Source organism: Podarcis erhardii (assembly GCF_964252035.2).
Source record: "Podarcis erhardii genome assembly, chromosome: 14".
Classification (NCBI taxonomy): Eukaryota; Metazoa; Chordata; class Lepidosauria; order Squamata; family Lacertidae; genus Podarcis; species Podarcis erhardii.
The window spans coordinates 41984263-42003678 of NC_138503.1; the positions used below are offsets into that span (position 1 = coordinate 41984263).

A 19416-nucleotide genomic window follows, 5' to 3' on the forward strand; every position below is an offset into this window, starting at 1 on the left:
CATAATGGTAATAATAATAAATTATTATCTACTCTATATTTTGGGGAACAGTTTGTCTATTTGTTCTCTATGCGTTTCAACACTTCTTAAGAGATCGTTGTCAAATTTGGCACAAGGATTCCTGAGGTGGGAGTGGCAAGTTTTGTCAATGTTGGGATGCTGGCTGCCATTTTGAAGCAAGCTGGCGGTTTGAACCGTGACATTGTCATGGCTTCACCTGATACTTGGCGCGACAGATGCAAACTATGCCAATGTAAAACTTTTGTTTAGCTAGCATATTTATTTATCTGCCTATATACATAAAAATGTAAGGTTGTCATCATGCTAACTCCAGTGTGAAAACAATGTCAGGTGGGTGAGTGAGCAGCTTAGGTAGTAGGCATCCCAGGAGAACTGTTTAATGGCAAACCACTCTGTGAAGTGCCTCTTACCTTCATTAAATACTTCACAGGCATGCAGCAACAAAACAACCTGACGGATAGCCATCCAGCCTCTTTTTTATATAATATCGTTTTTGAATTTTGCCGCCTGACAGAAGGGTTCCTTTTTCACTCATTTTCAGTACTGCCACCTTGGTTTGGTTAGGGTAAGGATGCTGTCTGCTTACGTCCCAGTTCTTTTGTTTCCACAGATGAGGAATCTGATTATCACCCACACTTTCTGAATAAACAAGGCACATAAGCATCCGGGTTACCACCCAAAGAAGTTTACCCTTCGCTGAAACCATAGATCACGATCTGAAAACAAGATGTTGGGAGTACGATAAACCTTTCTTCTCCACGCGGCTTCTTATAACCGTCATAATCTTTGTTCCTTCTTTTTTCAAAGCATCTCCAGTATTGTTGAATCTGCTGTGAACCTGCAACCAAGGGACTGGAATACCTCTCCTTAGTCTATTTTCCATTAATAAATTTTAATGTGACTCTAGATCCAAAATCGGCAGGAAGTATAGTCCCGGGACAGCAGAATATGAGAACAAAATGGACTCAGTAATTGTGGATTTTAGAATCCCAAGTGTAAATTTATTAGCAGAAAAGGCTGGGGGAAAGTGCTTGCTGTGACCCAGACTAGCAGCAGGGAGGCAGCAGAGTCTCTGAATTGGGAACTGAGAAAGGGTTTTAGTCTTGAGTACTGCTATTAATTATCCCGCCTCTGGGAAGCAGCAACGATTATGGGAAACAAAACCTAAGATCTTTTGAATACCCTCCTTTTTTTCCACAACTAAAAAGCCCCGAACATCATGCCTCTTTCTCTACAGGGGAGTTCCTCTACTCTCTAATCATCCTGGTTGTGCTTTCCTATCCTTTACCCAGCTCTACAATATCCTTTTTGACGTGCAACAATCCTAATTCCACAGAGTATTCCAAGTGTGGGCACACTATAGGTTTGTATAAAGGCATGACGGTACCTATAATTTTATTTTCACAATCCTTTCCGTAATAATCTCCAATATCGAATTCACTCTTTTAGCAAAAGCTTTCTGAAAGTCCAAGTATAGGATGTTTGCTTTCCCACATGCTTAAGCTGTTACGCATATATTTAAAAGTATGACAAGCATGGAAAAAGTCAATTTGTTGGGACCAGTTGCATTTGCCTCTCAAGCATACACCCCATGGCAACTCTAGCTTTGCTAAGGTACCGATCCATCAGTTCCTGCTCCGCCAAAAGGAATGCCCTACTTGAGTTCCCCCTCATGGTGTGTGGATTATCTCATCGCAATGTCCTCTCTTCACTCCAGGGGAATGGCGCAAGCCAGCTGAGGTTGCGGCCTCAAAGTGAAGGTCGTCTTAGGAACGGTCAAGTCCAAGTCAGTTTCCGTAAGCCCTGGTGGCGGCTGGAAAGTGAATTTCTGCAGCAGTCCTGTGAAGAACAGGAAAAGTTCCATCTTGGCCAAGCTTTCGCCGATGCAATTTCGGCGCCCTGCAAAACCAAAAAAGAATTGGGAGTTGACCGGTGGCACGCCTTGAAAAGACCCCCGCCCTTTGCACTTCTCTGAATCGTGTGCCGTAGCTTAGAAAATGTACACAAAAGGCACAAAAAGAAGCAGAAATGTGTTCAAAAATGGGTATATTACAGGGTAGGGAAATGCCTACAAAAAGAACATTTAAGCAATTGCTTAACAAATTGTTAAGTGCGTAAGGACAAAAGAAGTAATTATAATTTAACAGTTTTCAAGTTACTCTATTTTATCACAGCAACTAGAAAAAAATATATTATGATGGGAAGATCTCACACAGGTGAAGGGAAGCAGTGGGGAGGAGGGGAGGGTTAGGTTGAATTTGGGAAATAAAATAATATATGGGACAGCAAAGGATATAATAGATTCTTATAGAAAAGTAATATATTGTAACCAGAACAGAAGTTTAAAAGTGGAAGTAAATGTACATTTAGTATTTTCATTATTGTAATAGTTATTATTATTTCTTATCGGTAGAAGGCAATGTTAATTTAGGCTTTTTTGTTTCGCTGTCTGTATAATTTTTTTTTAAGTCAATAAAATAAAAAATAAAAAAAACAAAATGAACCTTTTAGGGTAAAACGCACACCTGACTATGTTTGTGGAAAAAATACATTTACAATGCAGTTTTCAAAATCTCATTATGGTGTGGAAACAGGATAGGAAGGCCCTTTGTGAATGTACATGCAAAATTGGCATTGGCTAGCAATAGAGTATAGGGACACAGGTGGCGCTGTGGGTTAAACCGCAGAGCCTAGGACTTGCCGATCAGAAGGTCGGCGGTTCAAATCCCCGCGACGGGGTGAGCTCCCGTTGCTCGGTCCCTGCTCCTGCCAACCTAGCAGTTCGAAAGCACGTCAAAGTGCAAGTAGATACTGCTCCGGCGGGAAGGTAAACTGCGTTTCCGTGCGCTGCTCTGGTTTGCCAGAAGCGGCTTAGTCATGCTGGCCACATGACCCAGAAGCTGTACGCCGGCTCCCTTGGCCAATAAAGCGAGATGAGCGCCACAACCCCAGAGTCGGTCACGACTGGACCTAATGGTCAGGGGTCACCTTTACCTTTAGCAATAGAGTGATCCAGTCACCCCTCACCTCGGCCTCATCTGCAATATGGGGTTTAAAGGGCTGGCCAGCCTTACAAGGCTGCTAGAAGAATTATAAAGGAAATGAACAGTTCACACTTGGAACAGCCTACAGGGCCATATAAATACTTTGCCAATAACTACACACCTTGCTCCCAATGCAAGGGAGTTGCTTGTTCCAGACCACGAGAGAGGGCTGCAGAGCTTGAGAATTTCTCAAGATACAGCTCTTGCCCCGTCACAACACTGCACAGGGGGGCTGATAATTTTTCAACAGATTTATACTGCCAGTACGAACGAACCCCTTTAAGTACCTTAGGATAAGTAATAAAGTATGCTGGAAATGTAAAGAGAAGGGTGGAGACTTTTATCATATGTGGTGGACATGCGAGAAAACAAAACAATTTTGGGAAGGGATTTATAATGAACTGAAAAAGATGTTTAAATACACCTTTCCCAAAAAGCCAGACGCTTTTTTGCTGGGCTTAATGGGAGAGGAAATTGCAAAGGTGGACCAAAGACTATTTATGCATACAACAACCGCTGCCAGAACGTTATTAGCCCCAAAGTGGAAATTATAGGAGTTACCAACGTTGGAGGAGTGGCAGACGAAAATGATGGATTACGCGGAATTGGCAAAACTGACTTGCAGGACCCGAGATCAGGAGGAATCAAAATTCCAAAGAGACTGGAGTAAATTTATAGACTACAGTGGTACCTCGGGTTACATATGCTTCAGGTTACATACGTTTCAGGTTACAGACTCCGCTAACCCAGAAATATTACCTCAGGTTAAGAACTTTGCTTCAGGATGAGAACAGAAATCGTGCTCTGGCGGCGCGGCGGCAGCAGGAGGCCCCATTAGCTAAAGTGGTGCTTCAGGTTAAGAACCGTTTCAGGTTAAGAACAGACCTCCGGAATGAATTAAGTACTTAACCTGAGGTACCACTGTACATAAATAATAACTGTAGAAGTTTGAAGACACTAGCAGGATTGAAATAAGTCTTACAATGTGGACTTGACAAAATTTGAGGAAACTGCGAGATGCAGACTGGAATAGGAAAACCTGTTAGCGGAAGGGAGGGAAGTCTTTGCTTAGCAGAGCGGTGGAAAAGAAGTTGTGTGAATGATTGTTGAAATTTATTGGTTTTTTTTTTTTTGTTTAAAGTGGAAATTTAATAAAAATGTATTGGGGGGGGGGGGAAGTACCTAAGGAGAAAGGCATGAAGGCTTCTTTCTTGACAAACTTCCCGTCAGCGTCAAGGAAGTGGTTAGGGTTGAACTCGTGAGGTGTCTCCCAGTGACTTCGATCCAGGAGCACTGAAGTGAGCGAAGGAATCACCATCGTTCCCTGGATCAGACAGCATGGGGGGGGGGGGAGGTGATGGAAATTGTAAGCAGGGGTGAGAGAAGATCAGGTTTAGAGTCTGAAAATTGCCATCTCATTTACCAGGACTGCTCCTGCACTGATGCAATAAGGCAATGGAAAATGCTTTATCCCTGAAGGATTTTGTTCATGCTGCATTTTTAAAGGGAACCTAAGTGCAAGTAGATAAATAGGTACCGCTCAGGCGGGAAGGTAAACGGCATTTCCGTGCACTGCTCTGGTTCACCAGAAGCAGCTTAGTCATGCTGGCCACATGACCCAGAAGCTCTATGCCGGCTCCCTCGGCCAGTAAAGCGAGATGAGTGCCAGAACCCCAGAGTCGGTCATGACTGGACCTAATGGTCAGGGGTCCCTTTACTTTTACCTTTACCCAGTTTGCAATTTACAAACCAAGGCTGCATACACACCATACGTTTAAAGCACACTCACTTCCACTGAAAGAATCCTGGGAATTGTAGTCCCCCCCAAGCTACTATTCCCAGCACCCTTAACAAACTCATTGGTGGCCATCCCTGCCTCCTGGGCGAGTGAGTTTCATAGTTTAACTATATGTTGCATGAAGATGTACTTTCTTTTATCTGTCCTGAATTTTCCAACTTGAGGATGTAAAGACGGGCAGGCAAACACAAACATTCACAGTTTCCCCTTCAGAGGTCTTCTGCTAGTCACCTATAGTGCCTTTATTAGGAGTAGCACCAGATGGCAGCTTGGGATAGCTCAAGTCGGTAGAGCGTGAGACTCTTAATATCGATGTCGTGGGTTTGAGCCTTACACTGGGCAAAACATTTCTGCATTGCAGAAATTGCATAGACGACCCTCGTCCCTCCCAGCTCTACAGTTCTCTGATTCTATGAAATGTGACTTGACCAAGGGCTAGCTCCCACATGAATGTTGCCTAATAATAATAATAATAATAATAATAATAATAATAATAATAATAATTTATTTACACCTCGCCCATCTGGCTGGGTTTCCCCAGCCACTCTGGGCGGCTCCCAACAGAATATTAAACAGAATAAAACATCAAACATTAAAAACTTCCCTAAACAGGGCTGCCTTCAGATGTCTTTTAAAAGTCAGATAGTTATTTATTTCCTTGACATCTGATGGGAGGGCGTTCCACAGGGTGGGTGCCACTACCGAGAAGGCCCTCTGCCTGGTTCCCTGTAACCTCATTTCTCGCAGTGAGGGAACCGCCAGAGGGCCCTTGGCACTGGACCTCAGTGTCTGAGCTAAATGATGGAGGTGGAGATGCTCTTTCAGGTATACTGGGCCAAGGTTGTTTAGGGCTTTAAAGGTCAGCACCAACACTTTGAATTGTGCTCGGAAACGTACTGGGAGCCAATGTAGGTCTTTCAGGACTGGTGTTATATGGTCTCAACCCCTGATGAGCTGCATGTGTGAATGGACCCACAAGAAAGCATGTATTTCATTCACACATACATGTCAGGGTCTGCATGGCATTACATTGCCATCAAGTGAGGAACCTGCAGGTGTGAAGACAGAACAGAACACAAGTCATGCTCAAGAGCAGCTCAGCTGTTAAAATTGACTAGAGTTAACAGAACAATGCTAAAGTACGATGAAGTATTCTCAGCATGCAAAACCAGGCATGCACCTTTGGCGAAGGTACCTTTGGGAGAAAGTAGCCCCTGAAATGCGTGTCAGCTGATGTGCTGCGTGGGACATGCGGCAAGAGCGTGATGAATCTCTGTACCTCGTGGATCACTGCATTGGTATAGGGCATGTCTTTCCGGTCATCATATGTGGCCCAGTGGCCTGGTTTCACAACCCGCCCAATCTCCTCTTGAACCTTTTCTGGAACAAAACCGAAGAACAGGGTGCAATTAAATTCCTTGCAGCTGTAGATACTCCTGGCTTGGATAATTCACTTATCCAAACATGAGGAATTAGTACACACCACAGATTCAGATATCCAAACAGCTGGACTTGTAGCACTGTAAACAAATAAGCAGCCTTAATAAAAACCTTAATTTGTTGTGCTTTTTCTGATCCACAGGTTTTCCTGGGTTTCTTTTATCCTTTTGGGGTCAAAATTCCTTGGTCAGAAACACATTAGAGATTTCCCCGTAGGAATAAGTGGAAATCGTTGACTCATTATGCAAACACTTGTCAAACAAACAATTTCGTGATAACACCTTGTGTTTGGATAGTGGGACTTGCGTGTATTGTTTCAGGAAGTGCAAATTTGATCGATTTGGCCTTAAATGCATACTGACTTGAATTTCTCCTCCCTCCCTAGTTCAGAGAGAGACATTGCCCTTAGGTTCCAGCTGTGGGTTTCCCAGAGGCATTGGATTGGTTGCTGTGAGAAACAGATGCTGGACCAGATGGGTCTTGGGCCTAATTCAGCCATAGGGCTTCTTTTGCCTAGAAGGTCATATCATTTAGAAGCAGTAGCAGGAGGAGGAAACTATGAATGAACTGGCCACTCACTTTGAATCTTTGGGTACTTCATCATCAGCAGAACGGCCCATTGCAATGTCGTTGCCGTGGTCTCTGTTCCAGCCATGACAAGATCCAGGATGGAAGCAATGAGGTTGTCATCATTAAAAAGGTTCTCTCGCTTAGTCGTATCCTGAGGAGGTGGTAGAACACATGGTTGAAATTGAAGACAAAAATACTCTCACTCTATTTAATACACAGGTATCGGTGGAAATACAGTGGTAGCTCAGGTTACATACGCTTCAGGTTACATACGAGTCAGGTTACATACGCTTCAGGTTACAGACTCTGCTAATCCAGAAATAGTGCTTCAGGTTATGAAATTTGCTTCAGGATGAGAACAGAAATCGTGCTCCGGCAGTGCAGCGGCAGCAGTAGGCCCCATTAGCTAAAGTGATGCTTCAGGTTAAGAACAGTTTCAGGTTAAGAATGGACCTCCGGAACGAATTAAGTACTTAACCCGAGGTACCACTGTATATGCCTCTGGCACCCAGTTGTGGAGGAACACAAGCAGGGGCATCACATCTTGCTTGTGGACTTCTGGCACACAGACTCATCTTGTTGGCCAGAATGCTGGACTAGACAGGCCAGGGATGAGGGACCTTTTTGGCTCAATGAGCCCAATTCTTAATTGGATCATAGCCTCTCAGGACTCAGCTAAATTAGTAAAGGAAAAGCGTTTTATACGTGTTATAACACTGTGACACTAGATGGCGCTGTGGAGTTCCGTCTTTCACCGACACAATTTACCGCTTTGAGGTTTACAATGCGTTTTCCTGAAATGTTTTTTTTGATGTGTCTAGATCCAGCCTCAGGCCAAATCCAACAGGTGTGGGGATCGGGGACAAGGATGACAGGTGGTTGGGCGCTTTGAAGTCCCAAAGTTGGGACTTCAGTCTGAAGGCCGCATTCATTTCTGGAGAAACCTTTCGAGGGCCACATTATCTATTTATTATTGCATTATTTGTTACATTTCTATCCCATCTTCCTCCAAGTAACTCAGGGTGGCATATGCATTTAATCCCCACAACAATGCTGAAAGTCAGTGACTGGCCCAAGGTCACCCACTGAGCTTTGTGGCTGAGTGGGGATTCAAACTCTGGTCACCCAGCTCCTAGCCCAACACTCTAACCCAGGCTTCCTCAAACTCGGCCCTCCAGATGTTTGGAGACTACAATTCCAATCATCCCTGACCACTGGTCCTGCTAGCTAGGGATCATGGGAATTGTAGGCCAAAAACATCTGAAGAGCCGAGTTTGAGAAAGGAAGCCTGCTCTAACCACTAGGCCACACTCTCATGCCCGTAGTGGATGGGGCCAGAGGCAAAACCTGGCAGAGCCATGAATGTATTGCTTGTCTTTCTACCGAAGGTTAGTTTGTACACAGACTCTGTTCTATCTTCCAACCAGGCAAAACCACTCAAAGATGGTGCATAATTGGGCTGGTGAAAAGTGTGAGGTGGTCCTAGGAGGAGGTGTAGCCTGGCGAGAGTGCCAAGGGCCGGATAGAAGGATACGTTTGGCCCCTGGGTTTGAGATTCCCAACTCCTGCAGTAGGGTACTTCTGAGGTCCTGAAACCTAAATCATCAAAATACCTCTCGTTGCTTAAAGACCAATGCATCTGTGTAGCTTTTGAGGCTGTTGGCGTTGATGTCTTGCTTGCTTGTCTTGATGTATTCCCTTATAATGATACGGACGTCTTCGATCCTCTTCAGTAGAATTTTGTGAGCGTTGAAAAGAAATCCAAGGAACGGGTAGAAATTAAACAGCTAGTCAGGAGGAAATTAAGGGGGAAACATTGGGGGTGGTGGTGAAATAAATGTTAGTTACCTTGAAAAGTAATGTAGACAAAAGTCATTCGCCAGGGTTGTGCTTGGGGAAAGGATTGTCCAAGGAAATAGATATTCCCGTGACTGTCTTACCCCTCCCCAGAGTCTTCAGGAAGAAGGATTGCCCCTGAGTTGGGATGTCGGAGAATTCCAATAAAAATCGAAACAGAAGCAGAAATTGTTGATGTCTGCTTATTCAACCCACATATGAAATGGAGATCAATCCAGTGAATACCAATTGGTATTTGCTGTTGTTTTCAGTCTGCAAAGGGTATGTAATTGATGACGGTCACTCTGCACCCCCACCCAATTTAAATAGTTTGTCCTCAACATCAAAATAAATGCCCTTTGCATTGAAATGAGTGGTATGGGGGAAATGTCACCAATTAGCTTAAATTTGTAACTAACACCACATACAGAAAATTTATGTCAGTTGTATATGCTGGTCTGTGACCGTAATGAAGTTATATGTGTGTGACATGTTGTGTTAAATAGTAGACAGCGAGATTAATAAAATAGTATTTGGTGGGAACTGAACTGCAGCGGAATGGAAAAGGTACTGTTTGTGACGAAAAGAGGTCAGAGCCCCCTGGAGTACAATGAGAATTAACCCAGACTGGGATTATAATAGTCTTGGATGCCCCTCTCTTGGATCAGGTATCTATAGGCCAAAGTGAATGCTGATTTTGCATGGACTTTTTATTAACCTTCAGCTTTGTAACCCAAGAAGCAGTTGAGAGGAAATCTAATCTCTCTCACACAAAAACTGAAAGCTGCCATAGGAGTGATTTCAATGTATGATGTAGATGGGACCTAAAATTGTGTGAATGTGTCTTACACTCAAGGTTGAGAATCTTACATGCTAAAGAGAACTAACGTGGTATAGTGGCTAGCAAATTGTACTTAGAACAGGGGGAAACTGAGTATTAGACTATGGTCACATCCACATCATGTATTTAAGGCACTGAGATGCCATTTATAGGGTGCAGGTAACTGTGAGATCAGCTGCCTTAGCAAACTACAGCTCCCAGGGGAAATTTCACTCTTCTTCATGTAATAAATAAACCCATCATTCTTACTTTCAATTGAATGGGGAAGACAAATCCTAGACCCTCAGCTCAGCACATCTAGTTTGGAATTCCTACCAGTTTATCACCCCATAAGTGTATGAAGTAGCAGCTACAAAGTTTTCTTACGTGCAAAAATGGAGATCCAAGAAGGCACATAACTTCGTCTATGAGTCTTAGCAGGGTGGTGAATACTGGATCTTTGTAGTCGAACCTCTCTCCAAACAGCAGAGCGAAAGTAATGTTGGTTGGGGCAGTGTTAAAGGTTCTGAGAACGAAAGGTTCACCTAAATGGATGAAACCGAGAATAAAACAGGGACAAGTCCTGGTGGAAGCCAGGAGTTGAAACCTTATTGTTCGCAACAATAAATGAAGATCAGTAGCTAGAGATTCGGAAGTGGAACAGGGGCCACTTGCCAAGTCAATCACAGAATCATAGATGTCAAGAGGTAAGAAAAGTTCATGGAGGGAGGGAGTGATAACTGTGGGGTCCACTGTGGGGTCCATAATTTCTCCAGTATGGTTTTCCTATAAAACCAGTTGCTCACTGTACACATAAGTGCAGCAGTGTTTCTGTACCATTACCAGGGAAATTATAGAGTTGGAAGTGATAAAGAACCCAACTAGTGCAACGATCCTTGCCACAAAATGGCCCAGTTTTTGTTGAGATTTCCATTCCACCTTAAGGAGCAGATGTGTGGAACTGTTGCATGTCACATGTCTGTTTACATTCCAGCACAGCTTGCTGGGAACTTCCATTGTGTATAGCTTTTGCTTTTCTGGTTCTCTCTGAGAAGACGAGACGGAGAGAAGACATGTTTCTTTGTCCTGATTTATGATTAATAAATCTGTAGTTGTAGTATGCTTCCACAAGCCTTACGCCTATTCTGTGTGTGCAGTTCACTCTGCTGACAGCGTGCTCTGGCTTGAAAGCCTGGGTCGCTGATTTACGTTGGAGCAGAGACCGATGGTCTTCGCAGCGGGAAGACTGGAAGGAGACAGCCCAGCTGGGGCTAGCCAGCTGGTCTCCCGGCCCTCTGCATGTTGACAGTTTTCCCATTATCACCACCTCCTGTCTTGGATCAATGCTATTATCAGTGGTTCAAAACATCCCTCAGTAGCTGCAGGGTGTGAAATGGGTTGCTGGGCACAGCTTGGTGTGTTAATGCTCATGCACATGTGCACTAGGGGCACCCACACCTCGGAGACTTGGGAAAATCTGTTCATTGAGCATTTATCCTCACTTGTTTGCAGGAAGATTGGACAACATTGGCTATTTTGAGCAGTCACTCTGACTTAGAATCATAGAATTGTAGAGCTGGGAGGGACCTTGAGGGTCATCAAGTCCAACCCCCTGCAAGGAAGGAATCTCAACTAGATCATACATGACAGGTGGCCATCCAACCTCTGCTTAACCCCCCCTCCACTGGAAGGAGCATCCACCACCTCTTGTCTGTCCCACTGTCAAACAGTCCTTACTGTCAGAAAGTTCTTCCTAATGTTTAGTCAGAATCTCCTTTCTTGTAACTTGAAGCCATTAACTGGGTCCTAGTCACTGGAGCAGGAAAAGCAAGCGTGTTCCATCTTCCATGTGACAGCCCTTTATTTGAAGATGGCTATCATATCTCCTCTTAATCTTCTCTTTACCAGGCCAAGCATAGACAGCATCTTAAAAAAGCAGAGACATCACCTTGCCAACAAGGTCCGTATAGTTAAAGCTATGGTTTTCCCAGTAGTGATGTACGGAAGTGAGAGCTGGACCATAAAGAAAGCTGATCGCTGAAGAATTGATGCTTTTGAATTATGGTGCTGGAGGAGACTCTTGAGAGTCCCATGGACTGCAAGAAGATCAAACCTATCCATTCTTAAGGAGCCCTGAGTGCTCACTGGAAGGACAGATCGTGAAGCTGAGGCTCCAGTACTTTGGCCACCTCATGAGAAGAGAAGACTCCCTGGAAAAGACCCTGATGTTGGGAAAGATGGAGGGCACAAGGAGAAGGGGACGACAGAGGACGAGATGGTTGGACAGTGTTCTCGAAGCTACCAGCATGAGTTTGACCAAACTGCGGGAGGCAGTGGAAGACAGGAGTGCCTGGCGTGCTCTGGTCCATGGGGTCATGAAGAGTCAGACATGACTAAACAATAACAATCATATCTCCTCTTAATTTTCTCTTTACCAGGCCAAACATACCCAATTACCCCATAAGCCTTGGTTTCCAGACCCTTTATCATCTTCATTGCCGTCCTTTGCACATGTTCCAGGTTTTCAATATCCTTCTTAAATTGTGGTGATCAGAAATGGACACAGAACTCCAGTATAGGTCTGACCAAGACAGAATAGAGCGGGGCTAAGACTTTCCTGATTGCGACACTATACTTCTGTTGATGCAGCACAGAATACCAGTAGCTTTTTTTCTTTTTGCTGCTGCATCACACTGTGGACTCATGCTAAGCTTGTGGTCTACTAAGACCCCCAGATCCCTTTTACATGTACTACTGGCAAGCCAGGTGTCCCCCATCTTATATCCATGCAGCTGGTTCTGCCCTAACCTCCTAAATTTTCCACACTCACCTTCAAACGATTTAATGTCCTCTACAAGGAAACCAAGTTCTTCATTAATCTGCTGCTCTATGAGCTTCTTCCCCACGCCAAGATTGCGCATGCTGGCCATGGTGAATCTTCGGGTAGTCCTCCACAGCTCTCCAGTGGAAAAAAACACCCCTATTGGGGTAGACATAAGACCTGGTCTCACTCATTTGAATTAGGGAAGAGTTCTGTGAATTTTTTTTTTAAAGATACATAAGACTTCCGTGTGTGTGTGTATGTGTGTGTGTGTGTGTGTGTGTGTGTATCACCAGAACCACTGTTCTTCTCATCTTCTCCATTCCCCTGTCAGGGACTGGGCAGAGGAGTGGTGGAGACCACCTCCCCAGCCTGACCATTCCAGAGAAGAAGATGACAGTTCAGAATTACAACAGAGGTTTGAGGGAGGTCACAGCTCAGAGGAAGATGAGGGGAAAAGCTGGGAAACAATGGGAGAGGAGGCGGCGACAGAGCCAGAGCAGCTGGCTGACATGTTATCACTAGAAAGCATTCCAGACCCACCATCTCCCAGAACCCGGCGAGCCTTAAAAGTAGGAGAGCAAAGAGCTCGAAGACAGATGGCCCTAAGTGGCAACCGTAGAGGGGTGCTACTATTGATGAATGAGGAAGTGGGAGAGAAGGGGGGGGTGGAGAGTCACTCGGGACAACACCATTATTCCGAGAGGCTGCATTCCCAAGCCTCTCTCTGTAAATGTTGAATAAAAAGCAGGTGGTAAGGTCTTTTCCTTGTCTTATCTGTTCCTGGCAACCTGCTGTGTGTGTGGGGGGGTGGTTCCTCTGCCACCTGACATTCCCAAACCCTGAGTTCCCCTGGCAGTTCCAAGCATCCTGACATCAAAGCCCCCCTCCTTCTCACAAGCTGCTGATTGCCTTACAAAAGCATGCCACAACTTTATAAGGGACTTGCAGAAAAGCAGGAATTAAGGCAATTGTGTTTAGTCAATGTCTAGAGGAGGAGTCAGGAATTAAAAAAACATGACTCTCAGCGAAGTTAACTCTTTAGTCAAAGAAACCAAAACAGCACAGGCCTAGTGACCACAGCAACTCTGGCACTAATGAAGCAGTTGCAAGGACTGAAGGTCCCTGCCTTCTCACCGCTCTCTAAGGTTCCTTCCCCAGCAGCCTAAGGCTCATTCGTCTTGTCTCTCTGTACTCCACCCTCTTCATTTCTCTGCGTTTTCTGGGACACTGGGGGAGAGGGGAGCTGGTCACAGCAGGAGGGGGAGATTTCCCTGGCTTCTTCAGCAGCCTGACTCATCTGCCACCCTCCTCTCCTGCCTCTGAGTCTGGACTGCTCTCTGCCACAGCCTCTTCCTGCTCACTAAACCCTGTTGCCGTTTCTGACACCTCCTCCTCCCATTCTGCTCCCTCTTTCCCCTCATTGTCATCCCACCAACAATCCCCTGCCTCTGAACCTTCTACCACTGGTGGTTCCCTTGGGGGTTCCCCAGCTGGTGCTTCCTCCCATTCCTCTGTATCCAGCCAGTCCACGACAGTCCGTTACCATTTCCACGCTGAATCTCTTCAAATATTGGGATTGGCGGCCTGTCCACAAAGTCCTCCGTAAAGGTCACAAGGGCATCTCTCACAGCTTCGTAGCCAGTCAGCACTACTACTTTTTGGAATCCAAAATAGAGGGTGAACACCGGGCCATATTTCTCAGCAAGCTGAAAGGTAAGTAGGGGTTATAACAAAGTACCTTCAAATGGTCTTGTTACTGCTGCACATTTCTCCTAATATACAGTTTTGCCCAATAATTTACACTTTTGGCAAAGCATTTTCCTCCAATATAATGCTTTTTTTTGTATTTCTGCTTGTTAATCCATGCATTCTTATGCACACACTATATACATGCATTTTTGGTACCCATTCCTTGACTGAAAAATTTGGAGAAGTTCAAATTCTGAAAGGGTAACTGTGTTTCGGTTCACATATTGTTTCAGAAAGTAGGGATTGCTTGGTTTGTCTTTAAATGAGAACTGAATTGAATCTCCCTCAAATCCCTACACCTTATCGGAGGCAAACGAGAATGACTTGAATAACATCATCAACTCCTTCTTCCCTGAAGATGGATCTTGTTTTCAGGGTATCTGAAGTGTTCTTGGAGATCTGGATAGAATGGCAGCCTGTTGGAGTGGAAGGCAGTAGAGAACTCTGCTTCTGATGAATAGCTATTTGTTATGTACTAAGCTTGGATCCTAGAGCAATAGGCAAGTAGGATCCTAGAATGCAACAACTGATTGGCTTGCAGGAAAAGACCAATCAGGCTCCAGGAGGAAGTTAATCAGCCTATTAGGCTGGTAGGATCGTAGAATGCAACAACTGATTGGCCTGCAGGAAAAGGCCAATCAGGCTCCAGGAGGGAAGCAGAATCAACCAATGAGACCGGGACTCATTGTGTAAATAATGTATAGAAAAGCCTGAGGTTTGGGGGGCAATTCAATCACTGTTTTACAAGCTGCAATAAAGAGCATGAAATCACTACAGGACTCCGAGTATATTTCACTATTCTTTGACATATACATATTTGGAGGAGACTTTGTGCCCATGAAGGATGGACTGAATAACTAATTGCTCTGCCTTGTCTTTGGGGACCAGAGTCTTGTCAGTTTCATTTTCTCTTAGTTTCACATTTTTCTGATCTTCAGTTCTTCACATTTCCATATTACGTTGCAATTTTTTTTTTTAAGTCCTCATGAAAACTTATCAGCATTTTAGTACAAATAAGACAGTGCTACCTTGGTTGTCAAACTTAATCTGTTCCGGGAGTCCGTTTGACTTCCAGAACTGTTCGAAAACCAAGGCGTGACTTCTGGTTGGCTGCAGGAGCTTCCTGCACTCAATTGGAAGCTGTGGAAGCCGCATTGGACGTTTGGCTTCCAAAGAACATTTGAAAACCGGAACACACACTTTTCGGCGTTCGGGAGCCAAAACGTACAAGTACCAAGGCATTCGAGAACTAAGGTATGTACATTCTTGAATGCTTAACTGCCTAGACATGGCTTAATGCAGGTATAAACAGGAAGCTCTGCTGGACCCCTGGCAACTGCACATTATTTGGCTGGTGAAGTCCACTGCAAAATCTGGAGCACTACAAATTTTGAAGAATGGCTGTGTTTTGGCTCTCATACTGTCTTGGAAAATGCCAGTTATGTAAGTTTGCCTTTAAATGCAAACTCTCCCTGCAACCCATCCCTATTCAAAAAAGATTATCTAAACAAACACTTTGCCTCTTTAGAGCCATATGCATGTTACATAATTGTACTGTGAGTTCTCTTTGCATCTGTTGTTTGCTAAAGCAGGGGATGGGAGCTGTCAAATTAATATATAAAGCCCCCACAGTTACAGCAAATTTAATTAATTATTGAATAGGGGCTGGTGGAAGTATCGTAATGCAGGAAGACCTGTTTCAAAGTGCACAACTGCAACCCACTCCTTGTTTACTCTAGAGTAATTCCACAAAAGTTAAAAATAAATAAAATGGTTGAAATACGTTGAGGATGTGCACATAAAGAGATAACAACTGTGTTAAACTCGAACCAACATATGATTGCATTCATGTTTCTCCTGTAGCACAGCATTATCTTACTCAACTGATTTAAAACAAATGTATGCCAGAAATATAAATCTTTACTAGGGATGGGCAAATCTGTCAATTATCAGTTCTCTCAGTTTCCCAATTTCAAATTCAGTTCTGCGCATTTCTGTAGCAATTTGCGACTTAAAAAAGATCCTTACACAAATTCAGCAGCATTTTAGTAAAAAATTATCCTAATAAACACATTTTTTTGTATGCAGTTTTGACAGATATACGTATTTTTGCAAGCGATTCAGCCAAATACAATACTTTCCTGTATGTTTTCAGTAATATATGCATGCATAGGTACATTTTACCCTGACGGTAGCTTAGCTAGAGAACTGCATTGCAAAAAATAAAAAGTAGAAAAGTGTGGATTTCAGTTTGCACATTCTTTTGGAATGTGTGAATTTGGTTAAGTTCGCCTCTGAACCAAATCAGACTTCTCCCTCTTCCCTAATCCGCTCTTGAATTTGCACAAAGGGACCAAAAGCACAGTTTATGTGAAGCAATTTTATTCCCTACCTTCAATATGGATTTGTCCTGCCTTTTCATATCCAGCAAATGTAGGTTCCCAATGATTGGGAGAGGTGTCGGACCAGGCGGGAATTTAAAATTCGGTTTTCCGAAGCTCCTTGGAAAATAGAGCGATGCCAAGAAGAACACCAGGCACAGCAGACAAATGCACACAGGAGAAGAGAGGAGGAAATTTAACAGAGGCATTTTTTATTTTTTCAAAAAGTTGCTTCTCCAGAAAGAATGGGAGAAAATATTCAGTTGCCCCGATCTGTCCACTGGTTCTGAGCTTTATATTTCTGCTTTGCAATTACCACACACACACACACACAAAAAAAAAAATCTAGCAGAGCTTGTGTAAATGCAGTAACCCCACCCTTTTTAAACACTTCTGGAGAATGTGGTCTAAGCAGTTTCTGATTGGAAAGAAAAGAAGTCGGTTTTGAGTTACGGGCCCTGCCTGTGGGTATAGGATTAGATACAAACATTGTATGGCACCATGGGGCTTCACACACCCTTCTAGCCTTCTGGGTGTGTGACTTGGGGCCAAATTGCTGGATCGCCCTCATTTCCTTTTAAACTGAATTGCGGCAGGAATTGGGGGCTACCAGCTTCTTCAGAGCAAGTGGGGCAAGGAAGGAGGTTCAAAGAGTGAACCCTGAATCTGGTGTGGGTGACTGCTTAGCCACCATCACAAAGAATGCATGGGTTTGCATGAAGTGTGCACAAGCTGATTTGTAAGTGGATGTACAGTAGTACCTCGGGTTAAGTACTTAATTCGTTCTTAACCTGAAGCACCACTTTAGCTAATGGGGCTTCCTGCTGCAGCCGCACCACCGGAGCACAATTTCTGTTCTCATCCTGAAGCAAAGTTCTTAACCCGAGGTACTATTTCTGGGTTAGCAGAGTCTGTAACCTGAAGCGTCTGTAACCTGAAGCATATGTAACCACAGTATGTAGGGATGGACTACAACTCCCATCAGCACGCTGCCTGGGGCTGATGGGAGTTGTAGTCCAAAACATCTGGAGGGCATGGCTGCTCGAGAGCAACCTTTCCTTCGGCGATGGCTTCTTGCCTCCCACTGATCCTCAGCTTTTCACCTCTGTGATGAACCAGAGAACCTCCGCAGGGCAGCCGCAACGTGTCGCCTGTCACTTAATTTCATTGTATCCAAACAGCGAACTTGGCACCACCATTGTGGGGGGAGAGGAGAGGATCTCACCAGGCTCAGCGGAACCCCCAAGGTTTGAAGAAATGCAACAAAGGCTTTGTGATCAGGGCCGACCCCTAAAGTGGGGGAGAACACCAAATACAGCTCCGCGGGGAGACTGAGCATGCTTAGTGTTCACAGAATGCTGATCTACTGAGGGTGGGGTGGTTTTTTATTATTTTGGGAGGGAGGGAGGGGGAGTTGGAAAACCAGAGGGGAGAGGAACACAATGGGATATTCTGGGAAATGGCTTAGCTGGCTGGCTGGGATCCTGAACACGTGCAACCTCTTACTTCTTGTCAAGCAACCGAGGGGAACACAACTTGGGACTTGGGCAAGAAGCAGCAGAATGAAGTTACTCAGCTCCATGCCCTGGGCGATTTCAGAACAGCCAAACATATTTAATTGCTAATGATCATGTTTCAGTTCTTCCTATTTAACTTTTCCATTTGATTTCTTAATAAGTACGTCATGCCCTGCTGATTTGTCTCTGCAGTTGGCATTTCAGCCAGGTATGTTGCAATTATTATTAATTTTTGCCATGCTTGACTTGGAAGGTTTCATCAAGCATTTACTGTAAGTGAGGCAGATGGATGGCCTTCTATCTCCCGCATAGGCAGTTCCCTAAAGAATGCAGACAGACCAAATTCCTGGCATTTTCATGACCCTTGTAATCCTGGAACACAAAGAGCTGGCTGCGATGGTCATGGAAAACACTGTGTCCCCCTAAAAAAAAAAAGTGCTGTGAAGGTTAAATCCCACTTTTACCGGAACGCAAAAGGAGAAAGGGAAGATCACAAAGGTTGCTTCCATGTGGCCTCATAACTGAGCATTCATCCTGATTTGCTTACACCGAATTTACAAGGAAGTTGGACGACATTCATTCTGATTTGTTTGCGGGGAGGTGAGATGAAGTTGCACCAAGCAAATGCTATCCCACACTTTCCACTCTGTTTTTCTATATTCCCCACCCAACCCAAAAGAAGGTCTGGTTTTGGAGGTGGAAGCAAGTTTGTTGCACAAGAGCTCTAAATCAAGCTGAATGGTTCAACCATGATTGAATCCCACAGAGAAACAGTGACAGTTTGGAAGCAAAATGAAGTGCAAAGGTTTGCACAACTCTCAGCCAACTGGGGGCAGTCTAAAAATCTGCATGGCTGCGGATTTCTTTTCCCTCCCTTCCTCCCTTTAAAAAAAAGAGCTTTGGGGTTCAGGTCTGCCTTTTCTCCTTAGCTCAGTAGGAGAGCATTTGCTTTGCATGCAGAAGGTCGCAGGTTCAAGTCCGGTTGGGGCTTGGAAAGGCTCCTTGCTTAAAACTCCTGGAGAGTCGCTGCCAGTCGGTGTAGACAATACTGAGCTAAATGGACAAATGCTCTTGCTCAGCATAAGACACCTTCCTGTGTCCCTGTGTTCCAATGACCTGAAACCCTGCAAAGGCATCTTCCTCAAAAAGCCAGTGGCAGCCAGCATTGCAAGGGATGGTGGTAAATCTGCTCCACTTCCCAGTGGGGAGGAGTTGCGGTGGACCGCATGGCCACCCACTCCCCACCGGGAGCGGGGGACTTTGCCCCTGTTGCCCAGGGGATCCCGGCCACGTTAGAGCCTGGCCAGCCAATCCGCTGGCTGGGGGTGTGTGGCCGGGGCAGTTTAAACCAAGGGGCGAGCCAGGCCGAAATATTGGGAAATAATAGAAAAAGATGGAGACAATTGGAGGTTGCAG

At 44.6% G+C, this 19416-nt stretch overlaps 1 protein-coding gene across 2 annotated transcripts; it reads right to left on the reverse strand.

Annotated features, from left to right (window-relative positions):
* Positions 1-993: 993 nt before the first annotated feature.
* LOC309329198 (cytochrome P450 2W1-like) lies at positions 994-18743 on the reverse strand. Of its 2 annotated transcripts, XM_081839871.1 has the most exons (10): positions 18272-18743; positions 16495-16603; positions 13897-14059; positions 12360-12509; positions 9917-10074; positions 8487-8660; positions 6883-7024; positions 6059-6243; positions 4248-4389; positions 994-1920 (listed from the first exon to the last, which is right to left on the reverse strand). In XM_081839871.1, exons 2-10 carry the CDS (start codon positions 16522-16524, stop codon positions 1730-1732), a joined length of 1335 nt encoding a protein of 444 aa, XP_081695997.1. In that variant the 5' UTR covers positions 16525-16603; positions 18272-18743; the 3' UTR covers positions 994-1729. The 2 variants fall into 2 exon arrangements, with proteins under 2 accessions (XP_081695997.1, XP_081695996.1); XM_081839870.1 differs by lacking the exon at positions 18272-18743 and having other exon boundaries at positions 16495-17259.
* Between the last annotated feature and the right edge of the window lie 673 nt (positions 18744-19416).

Bases quoted from the DNA above. Each gene is read 5' to 3' on its own strand.
- LOC309329198 (XM_081839870.1), bottom strand. From the start codon at position 16,692: ATGCCTCTGTTAAATTTCCTCCTCTCTTCTCCTGTGTGCATTTGTCTG. The intron at 12,510-13,896 runs GTAACGGACTGT...CTACCCCAATAG, and splicing joins AGAGATTCAGCGTGGAAATG to GGGTGTTTTTTTCCACTGGA. The intron at 6,244-6,882 runs GTGAGTGGCCAG...GTTTTGTTCCAG, and splicing joins GAAGTACCCAAAGATTCAAA to AAAAGGTTCAAGAGGAGATT.